This window comes from Melanerpes formicivorus, unplaced genomic scaffold (genome assembly GCF_026170545.1).
Source record: "Melanerpes formicivorus ecotype bairdi unplaced genomic scaffold, bMelFor1.0.p_v2 SCAF_8, whole genome shotgun sequence".
In the NCBI taxonomy this organism is placed as follows: domain Eukaryota; kingdom Metazoa; phylum Chordata; class Aves; order Piciformes; family Picidae; genus Melanerpes; species Melanerpes formicivorus.
Window position 1 is genome coordinate 464,722 of NW_027142360.1, and position 10,874 is coordinate 475,595.

Here is a 10,874-nt window from a genome sequence, read left to right on the forward strand (position 1 = left end):
CTGAGATTAAAAAGGAAATGAGGGTGAGGACTTGTATGGCTAGATCTAAGGAGACTGATCCGGCCATGTTCGTACAATCACACAGAAGCAAAATAAGGGTTTCTCGTTGATGCAACTTTCTTTGGCATTTAAATTTGAATGGGTAATGTTTCCCTTTTCCCCCATTGCTATATAATGTATTCAGTTGCTGCTGCCATTAACCTTCAGGCAGACAGAAAATCAGTGCAGACTGATGCGTGATACACTGTTAACTGGAGGTAATTGCCCTTGCCCTCAGCTTCAGATAAAATATTGCAAGACTTTATTTGTTATAATGGGAGTGGGAAATTAATACAGCTCAGAAAAGCCATGTTCTGTCGTCTGATGGTAAACTCCACTTTTTTGGGGGCACAGGTGCCTCACAGTGCAGGGGAAGGAGTTAGAGAGCAATGTCCGGAATGGTATGAGATGCGAAGGGAGCTCTCACCGCGGATGCTGCCGACGCTCTCACCGCATCTCGTGTACCTGCCAGGATTCAAACCCGCTCTGCTGCCGCCCCTTCTTCACCTGTGCTCAGCCACTCCCTTCGCAGGCCTTCCCAGGTCCACCTGAAGGACACTGGGGCGCCCCGGATGACAGTGACCTGGCTACCCGTCCAGGGCCCCTAAGCCCCCCGGCTTAGAAGGGTCTACGCTCCCCTGATGCCCTCTAGCGCGGCGGTGAGAGGAACTGTCCCTCCCGGGTGCGGCCGTGCGCGGCGCACCAGGGCCGCACGCCCCTCAACCCTCACTCACAGCTCCGGCGGAGCCGCTGCCGAGGGTTAGCAGCAGCGAGCGGAGCGGAGCCGAGCCCAGCCGAGCGCTCCGCGCCGCCCCTCCGCACAGCGGCCCCGCAGTGCCGCCGCCCCCCGCCCCCTTCCCTCGAGCCCGCCGCCACAGCTGCCCCCGCCTCGGCCTCCGTCTGCCGCCGCAGCCGCCCCCTGCTCGGCCTCCGCCCGGCGCCGCGCACATGGCCCCGGCCCCGGTAAGTCGGCCGGGGGGAGCGCGACTCCTTTGCGGCCGCCGCAACAAAAGCGAGGCGGCGCCGGGGCAGGCGAGCGGTGCTCCGCCAAGTAAGGGGCTGGGGGCGCCGGGCTCTGCCGAGCCAAAAGCGACATGGCTGAGGCGCCCGAGGGAGCCGGGCTGGGGGAGTAACGGGGTCGGGCATCCGTCTGCGGCCCTCGGGCGGGCAGGTGGCAGCGGACCGCGCCCGCAGGACGCGAGCACGGCCGGTGAGCAGCCGGCGGACACTGCGGAGGCAGCGGCTCCGCCGCCTTCGCTCCCTTCTGCCCCCACCCATCCGGTGGGAGGGAGAGCAGGCGACGAATGGCCCGGGGGCCGCGGCAGGGGGCTGTTGAATCGTGGAGGGCCCGATCGGAGCGATCTGACGAGGAAAACTGCTTGGTGTGCTGAGACCAAATCTGGCAGCCTCGGGCGTCTACCGATTCCAGGTGGGCGGTCGCGACAAGCAGGGCTGCTGCAGGAACTCCCCTGGCGGTGCCTTGTCCCTGGGGCTGGAGGAGCTGTCGTTGCCCACGCAGCTGTAGGGGACCTGAAGCCCTGGTGCCACAGGCAGGGATCTGGCAGCTTTGGCCTTTCTAGGGAGAAGAGAGCGATCTGGTGTGCAAGGGTGAGGCCAGGGCAGCCTGCGTTTGGTCAGGGATCCCGCCCAATAAGGACTGTGCACTGGACAGTCCTTCATGAAAGCAAGCCAACACTCTTGTTCAAAGGTTTGCACATTTCCCACCTGTGATCTACCTTCGGCTTCAGGAAAGATGATGCTTCTCAGGACAAATGGAGAGCCTTCTTCAAAGAAGCTCTTCCTCTAACGACTTACTTCCTTGGATAGAGACAAGCCTACATTTCACTCAGCTGTGTTTGTGTCACTTAACAGGCATCCCCCACCCTCTCCATGGGGAAGTGCCTGCTTGGTGCATCCTTGAGGAGAGCTGCCTTTGGTTCCTTTCTTCTCATAGCTCTCAGTGGAAAAGACTGCAAGAAAGCATGCAGAAAGAGAAGTGAATAGGGGATTCCCCATAGGTCTGAGGTAGCTCTAAACCCATTCTGAATGGAGATTTAGAAAAACAGAGCTGGTCTCTGAAGAGTTCCCACTACTTTGGGCAGCAAGTGCTGGCCCTAAGCAGCTTCACATATATTTAGTTACAGGTATGTCCAGTATAAAAGGAACAGCACTTCAGAGTCTCTGATTTTCTGAGAGACAAGAGGAGGTTCTTAATATGAGGTTTTTAATGTTCTGTATGTTTCACACCATCATTTCAGAAGTAGATGACAACTGTGTGAACACTAATACAAGGAGAACTGCAGAGCAGTAGTTCCCTTGCAGGGTAAGGCCCTCCTGCATGTAGAGAGCAGCCCTGATATGTGTGTGTTGTGTGTATGTTCACATACATACCTCCAAAGGTGACTCTTCCTTTAATGCTCCTGAGTGTAAACACCAGTATTTGATGAAGAAAGGGCAGTGCTCTCACGTGAATGAATGCATTTGCTGACACAACAGACCCCATCTCTCTGCCAGCGACACAGAAGCGGTGGTGGTGGCACAGCCCCAAGTTGGAAAGATGATTGTTTTCCCATCTTGCCTTGCTTATGCATAGCCACCTCCCAGACTAAACACCAATGGATGAATGGTGTGCTTGGGAGAGGACAGTAGCTGTTCAATACAGTTATTTCCAAAAGGATAAACCTTTCTCTTTGAATCCTGAGCACTACCATTGCACATGCCTGGGTTTTCCCATGAACTTGGAAAAGATGGATTTCCCCCTTGTTTCCCACGCTGCTGGCCTGGCCGATCCTCCATTGCTGCTCACATTTCACTGCCCTGGATCAGTGCTGCTTGCTTGCTGAGACACACTTGTATTCTTCAGGGCCACCAGCAGCTTCAGGGCAGCAGCTTGCAAGTCTTCCTCACCTACTCCATCCCCTTCATCAACAGCTGCTGAAGTGTGTGAACTTTGCACAGGAGAGTATCTTGTGGCCTTGGGAGGAGATCCTGGATGTCACTGGTGGGCAGCTGTCCTTGCTGCTGGCCACTGGCTGTAACCTCTTTGGCTATGACAGATACTTCCACTTCAGGGCTGGAGTGGCCTGACTGAGCAGTTGTGGGAGACATGGGGAAAAGGGGCTGGACACTAAGATGTTGGACAACACACCATCACTGCCCATGGTCACTTCATTGAAGGCTTGTTTACTGCTCAGCTTGATTTTTCTCTCTCCTGGGCATACAGTCCTCTGTAGAGAAAACATCCTTCTGTAGAAGCAGTGGGTGTCAGGAGCTGCCTTCTCCTTTCCTTATCAAGTCCCCCCATAAGTCTCTTGTTACTCACAGTTGTCTTTCTCTTTACTTTCCTTCTAGCCTGCATGAATCATCCTTTCTCCTCCTGTAACCTTGTCTCAACTTGGTTGGGAATGGAAACTGGAGATAAAAGCTGAGGTGGTTCTCAGGGGTTCATTTTCTTGATGAATACCTTTTACTAAATCTCTTCTCCAAGTGGATCTATGTAACCTAGTCAGTGTGATTTGAATGCCCCTGGAAGATGGGCTGCCTGTGGCTCTTTACTGTCATCCTTGTGTTTTGGCCTCCTGTTTTCCCACTTCCTCATTTTCAGGAGTCTTCCTTGTGCCTGTTGCCCAGGGTACACCATGGTCGTCAAGGAATAGCTAAGTAGCTCACCTCAATGAAGCACTTTTTCCTAGTACTGTGGTGGAAAGGTGCAGAAGTTGGGGAAGAAAGTTGTTCCTGGCAGTGCAGAGCATATGTGACCTAGGAAAAGGCAAATAAAGACAAAGACTCAGTGATAATTCCAGTGCTGGGGTCCCACTAGCCCTCAGCAATAACCTCACTGTCAACTGACATCCCTCCATGGAAACCCCCTGCTATTTGGGTGCCTCCCAGAACTGCAGCAAGAAACTCCACTGCCTTTTGGTCATCTCCATGACCCAAGCTGTGAGAGGAGGCTGGTCCCAGGGACACATCTGGATGCAGCTAAATGTCAGAGAGGATGCTCATGAGCAGGTGTCTTCTCATCATGGGACTGCTAGGCCTCCTCTTCCCTGCAAGCTCCTAAGTCTGTCTCCTTGCAGTGATCAGGTCCAGAGCTAACTGTGCAGGACTTCCATCTATCAGCCTGTCCTTGGGAATCGTGGTCAGCTTTATCCTCAGGGGTAACTCTGGTTTTCGTGCTCATCCAATCGTTGAACCAGGGTTTCTGGCATCCGCACAGTGTCTGAGGCAGGCAGGCAGTGCTGGCAGGGTGAGCAGCTCAGAGGGACCTGAGGAACTGGTGGAACTCCTGGTCAGAGAGTGGCATTCCCAGCTGCAGGTGTGCAGTGTGCTGGGGATAGTACGTGACTGAGGGACCTTCACCAAAGCTCTGGAGATTGAAATCTGGAACTGGGACAGCCTGTAACAGCCTGAGCCCCTGTGCTGCCAGGAGTGCCCCCTGCACTGCTTTGTCCATCTATTTGTGTCTTTCTCCTGGCCCTTTATGCAGGATATCTGGGGGATGTGACACGGCTGCTGGTGTCACAGACACCCCTCTTCCTTCCTCCCACCCATCCCTCCATCTGCCCCCCCTCCTGCCTACTATTGGGCCACATGCTCCCTGGTGCTGGCTTTCTGCTGGGGAAAGCAGTGGCAACCACCTTCTTGAGGCTGAGTTTGGCCATGGCCCACTTCTGTGGCAGTGGCATCTGCCCCCCTCCTTGCTGTGCCATCAGGTCCAAATTCAGAGAAAGCTTCCATGGAAGATGTTTGGGTTTGGTGGCTTTCTGTTCTCCATGCCTCTCCTGTCTTCCCAAGACCTTTGGTCTCAGTGGTGGCTCACCTGCCCCTGGGCAACTCCTTTGGGGCTGTTGTCTGTGTTGTCACAGGAGCTTGGTGTGACCTGTGGCTTCTCCATGCTACAAGTGATTTCCCTCATTCGGCCTTGTAAGGACTGGGTTAGCTCATCAGCCAGGACACTGCCTAGAGACTCAGCTTTGTCCACATGGCTGCTCTGGAGACCAGTGCCTCATCCATGCTTGGTGCTCAGGTGCTCCCATCTTGCTTAGGCAAAGCTGTTTCCCACCCAGCACACAGCCTGCCTTTCTGCCATGTTGCACAACCTGCCTGTGGCCCTGCACAGCTCCAGGTGCCTTCCTCATCTGCTCTCTGCCTTCTTTCGGTGCTCACTCACCATTTTAGGGTTCGTGTTGACCACGCGTTTGCAGCAGCTTTTGAATGGTAGCAGGAGGGCACCAAACCAAGAGATTTCTGTCCTCCTAAAATCAGCAGGGCTGGTTCAGCAGGGTCAGGCTTGTCTGCAGAGTGGCCCTGCCTCATAGGTGGAGGAGGGGAGCTTAGGGGAAAAGAGACTTCAGCTTTCCTGCCTCTTACGTGGGATCAGAGCCTGCAGCTGCTGCCTGAGGAGTCTCTGCAGCCTCTTCCCCAGGGGGGATGCCCACTGAATTCACTGTGGAGGAGGTGGCAGGGAGCAGGAAGGAGCTGGCTGACTCAAAGCCAGCAAAACCTTAGCTCTCCATTTTTTCAGGGGCCTTCTTTTACCACCATGGTGTTAGGCAGGTGGGGAGATCTTCCTCTCCCTCTACACTCAGGCGGGCCTGGCAACCTACTTCTGTTGTGATCCTCTCCTCTGGTGTGCCACTGAGTAGCCAGCTCAGCTGGTTTCTCATTTTGTAAGAAAGAGATAGTGGCTTAACATCTGTGTTTCTTAGGAACAGCCAGCCATGAGTGGTTGTACAGTTGTTCCTAGCCTCATGGTGGGACTCCCATCTGACCAAAACTGGGCAGCACCATAAACTGCAGAGCTGGCATCACATCTGCAGCCCTTAAGCATTTTCTTTCTGTAACCTGTACATTGCTAGGCCATCACTGAGCCCTCAGCATCTCAGAATGCCTCTATACAAATACCACTGCACAAATGCAGTGCTAAAGCTAACTGGGTGACCTAATTTTCCATCCCCACTCCCACACAGCATGCTTCTGCTCTGAAAAGAGATCCTTGAGAAGGGGACCGCACACTGGCCGTCAGAACTGGCCAAGCTAAACCATGGTGTTCATGCATAAACAGGTCTGTGTGGCTGGCTTCTGCTGCTCACCTCTAAACACCCATCTGGAACATAGGATAGGAAATTCTGCCTTTGGACTGCTACTGTCTACAGTATATGAGCAGACCAAAATCTCTTCTTTCACCCAAACCTGTACATGGCTGACTGGGCCACTGAGAGCAACCAAGCACAATACTCCTGTGGTAAAGGCGAGAAACAGGACTCCAGACAGAGGCAGAGAGCAGCCCTGTTGTGAAGGTAACGTTTTCCCTCTGACTGCAGAACAGAACTGCATTAACTGCATCATGGTCCCATTTAGTTCACTACAAAGAGGAGTGAGGGAGAGAAAATGGTTTGAGGAATTGCTATTTTTCTTACACAAAAATCAGCAGGGGGCATTTTTGGTCTGGGAGTGCAGCAGGAGGGATATGCTTTCCACCACACATGCAGCTGACCCTGCTTTGCTCCAGGAGCTGGCCCTGGTTACTGAAGCCAGACAGCGGTGTGTGTGGCAGAACAGTCTGAGCCTGACTCATGCTGCTGGGTATGATTTTCTCTTGGTCTAGGCTGCGTTTGTCTCCTAAATAATTCTCCTGTAATCTCACTCTATAGCACTGCTACTGCAATGGGTATTTACTACATCTGTTTTCTTTCCTCTAATCAGGAGCTGCAGTCCCTGAGTTGGTTTTAACCTCCTGGATGAAGAGAAACAGTTTTGTGTCCAGAGGAAGCTAAACAGCAAGACAGTAGAGAGATTGCTCACAGGGTGAGAGAATAGTAGAGGCTGTCTGGAAAGGGAGGAGCTGAAAATGTGGTGTGTAGTCTCTACTCATCCTGCCTCCTGTTCTCATATTGTGTGGATTCTGCTTTCAGGAAGGTTCATATGCAGGGTATGATAAAGATCAAAACCACTCCTGGAGTATGTAATACCCTTTCCAAAAGACCCTATCCAGAAGAAAACCAAATCCTGTGTACTTCTCAACAGAGACTATACTTAGAAGGTTATGAGGCATAACCAAAGTGTGGCTTTTTGTTCCTTTCACCCTGACACTATTTCTAGTGGTTTATTGGTTATTTCACTGCCTTGAGGGGCATGCCTTGGGCCAGTGCTGTAACTTTATTTGTACTGCAAATGTTTTTCAGTCCCGAGTGTTTAAAAAAGAACAGCGACTTTGGGACTTGGTGTGGCGGTGTCTGCTGAAATCTGCAGATCACCTGAAACTAAACCTGAGGGCTTACTCCTGCTGCATTCACCTCATGTTCATTGTTAGTACTGTTCACTCTGGAAGGTGACAAGACCATGGGTGACACAAAGGGAAGTCCTGTGAGAGCTGAGCTGCATCAATTTCCCTCCAGAATGCTCATAGGAAGTACCCTTGAGGAAGCTGATCAAAGACAGGACTGCAAGCAGGAGCTAGAGACAGAAAGTGAAGTGGAGACATCTTTAGGAAAGAGCCAGGGAATGGTAATTCCCTGTGAGATGGAAGTCTGGGAGCATGAGGACAGTGGTAGAGCTCACATCAGCAAGGTTCTCTTTGCTGGGGACAAGCCAGACCCACTCACGTATAGGGACAGTGCCATTTGGGTTCAGCAGATGGGAGAGAAAACCTACGAGTGTCCCGAGTGCAGGAAGAGCTTCAGCCGGAGCTCGTATCTGAGCCAGCACCAGAGGATCCACCTGGCAGAGAAGCCCTTCAGCTGCTCCGAGTGTGGGAAGAGTTTCACCCGCAACTCAGACCTCGTCAAACACCAGCGGATCCACACGGGGGAGAAGCCCTACCAGTGCAGCGAGTGCCAGAAGACCTTCAGCCAGAGGTCCAACGTGATCAGGCACCAGCGGACCCACACGGGAGAGAGACACTACCGCTGCAGCGAGTGCGGGAAGAGCTTCAGCCAGAACTCTCATCTCATTGTCCACCAGAGGAGCCACAAGGGGGAGAAACCCTTCAGCTGCCCTAGGTGTGAGAAAAGCTTCAGCGACCGCTCCTCCCTGATCATACACCGGAGAGTCCACACTGGAGAGAAACCCCACGAGTGCCAGGAGTGTGGGAAGCGTTTCCGGGACAGCTCCGCCATCATTCGGCACCAGCGGATCCACACGGGAGAGAAGCCCTACGCCTGCAGCCGGTGTGGGAAGCGCTTCCGGCAGAGCTCCTCGCTGGTGACCCACATGCGGACGCATACGGGCGAGAAGCCCTACAAGTGCCCTGTCTGTGGGAAGGGCTTCAGTCAGAGCTCGGCGCTCACCACACACCGCCGGACCCACAGCGCAAAGGCCTTGCCTGCCTACCGTGGTGGCCTCCTGCCCAGCCCCTACCAGTGCGTTGAGCGTGGCCGGAGGCGCAGTGACCGCTCCACGCTGGCCAGGCACCAGAGCCTGCATGCCGAGGAGCAGCCTCACGTCTGTGTGGAGTGTGGGGACAGCTTCCGACGGAGCTCAGCACTCAGCATGCACCTGAGGATCCACCGTGGGGAGAGACCCTACCAGTGTGAGCAGTGTGGGAAAACATTCAGGCACAGCTCAGCCCTTGCTGCCCACCTGAGGATCCATGCAGGAGCCAAGCCCTATGAGTGCGGCGAGTGTGGGAAGTGCTTCCGCAAGAGCTCGACGCTCACAGTGCATCTCAGAATCCACACAGCAAAGCAGCACTGCAGATGTGCTGTGGGGAGGAGAACGCTCAGCTCCCTCTCACTGCTGCCGTAGGGCTGGAGCAGGTGTTCGCAGCAGGAAACAGAAGCAGTGCTTAGAGGTACCTGGAAAAAGTGAGTGGTAAGAATTATGGTTGGAAGAGACTGACTGGAAACTAGTGTCACGGCTGGGTGCTTAACCCCAGCAGCACAAAAACACTGAGGAGATCTGGAAACAGGAAGCTGAGCCTAAGAGCTAAGCCCTGGGAGTTTAGGAAGTGTACTGAAAGCCAGAGGAACAGGCACCAGTTTCTGGGTGAATCAAGGATAGTGGGTATGTGGTAAAATAACAACTCAGAGAATGAGGCTTGTAAAAGAACTTCTCAACTAAAGTCAAAATAAAAAGTTCCAGGTTGGTTCTGACTCAAAACTTTGTCTTGTTAGACACCGAGTAGTCTAAGGAACTCTTTGTATTATTTCCCCTGATTTTTCATGAATGTAGTGTGTTTACTCAGTGTTTCACAAGGTGCTTACAAATCTTGAGTCTAAGAGTTTGGAGCTGGACTTGAACCTATTTGTATTTCCTTGCTCTTTTCCAAATCTCAAAGGGGACAGTAAGTCCTAGCTCTGCATGCAAAGCCTGAGTGACACGAGAGCTGAGTAATGCAAAACTGCTCTGGCTATTCCCAGGCATTTCCAGTGGGAATGCTGCCCATTACTCGTCTGTGGTAGCTTCTCCCAAACTTGTCCTTGCTGGTTTAAAACATCTATGGGGGCAGGCTGAGAGAGTTGGGGCTGTTCAGCCTGGAGAAAAGGAGGCTCTGGGGAGACCTTAAAGCAGCCTTCCAGTACCTGAAGAGGGCTACAGGAGAGCTGGGGAGGGACTTTTGACAAGGGTTGGGAGTGACAGGACAAGAGGGAATGGAGGGAACTGCAGCTTGAGGAGGGCAAATTTAGACTGGAGATTAGGAAGAAATTCTTGACAGGGTGGTGAGATGCTGGGGTGGGTTGCCCAGGGGGTTTGTGTATGCCCACTCTCTGGAGGTGCTCAGGGCCAGGTTGGATGAGGCCTTGAACAAGCTGGGCTGGTGGGAGATGTCTGTAAAGGTTTAGCGCAAGGGCTAACATGTCTGCTCCCCTAACACAAAAGTGAGGGGAAGAGTGACACACACAGCTTAGGGGTGAGATAAAGAGTTTAATGTAAGATATCAGAAGCACAACACGCAATTACCTTAGCTAATAACCTAATTAATCTAATAATGCAATGCCTGATTACTTTAGCTCAGCCTTTTGCAGAAGCAGCACAGCGAAATACAGGGAAAAAACAAACAGCATAGAACAGAAACCCAAACCTAGAGCTACCCAACTCCCACCCATTCCACTGCCATGCCTGCAGAAAGACAACCCCCCAAGACCCCAGAACCCAGAAGCAGCAGGCAAAACAGGAAGCAGGCATGACTGCAGCATGGTGGGATAACAGCAGCAGGTTCAACTCAGCCCATGACACAGCACGGGGTTTGGAACTGGATGATCTTTGAGGGGCCTTCCTTCCAAAACCATTCTATGACTCTATGAATCTTCCAACTCAGGACATCACCAAAAACATGGGAAAAAATGTGGCCTTACCTGCTTTAACCAAAAACCATTTCCCCGTTAGATGTCCTAGTGTGAACTGATACATGGGGTACTGGTGGTCCAGGGACTGCAGTTTTGCAGTGCTTGGTACAGGAAAGTACCCTGCTTTAGCTCATTCCTGTTTGTAAAGTATAAGCATGCCAAGCTCAGTGTAACAGAATTACTACGCTTGCATTTATTGCTATGCTACCGACCGTGTCTTAGAGGAACATCCTCCACACTGCTCTCATGACCACCTATGTGTTTCCATGCTAAAGAAACGGTTTTTTCCCCTTTTTTCTTTTCTCTCTGTATATTTTTTTTTGTTTTGTATTTTTTTTTTTTTGTTTTTTTTGTTCTGTATGAAGGGAGTGAAATTGTAGAGGGGTTGGCCCCACACTGAGCTTGCTGTGGCAAGGAACTGTGAGGGGCAACCCGACCAGCAAGGGGAGGAGGCTTGGCCTTCTCCATGCCCAAGGCCAATGAATAGGCATGCAGACATCCACCACAGGGCTGCTGGCCCCGAGGCAGCGGTGCAGGCACTGATGC

General features: G+C 52.6%; 1 protein-coding gene across 1 annotated transcript; it reads left to right on the forward strand.

Annotated features, from left to right (window-relative positions):
- Positions 1-963: 963 nt before the first annotated feature.
- On the forward strand, positions 964-9,129 carry LOC137442786 (zinc finger and SCAN domain-containing protein 2-like). Its single transcript, XM_068141768.1, has 2 exons — positions 964-1,002; positions 6,748-9,129. The coding sequence occupies exon 2, from the start codon at positions 7,384-7,386 to the stop codon at positions 8,785-8,787; it is 1,404 nt and encodes a 467-aa protein (XP_067997869.1). The 5' UTR covers positions 964-1,002; positions 6,748-7,383; the 3' UTR covers positions 8,788-9,129.
- Positions 9,130-10,874: the final 1,745 nt, after the last annotated feature.

Coding starts and splice junctions, on each gene's coding strand:
- LOC137442786 (XM_068141768.1), top strand. CDS start 7,384: ATGGGTGACACAAAGGGAAGTCCTGTGAGAGCTGAGCTGCATCAATTT.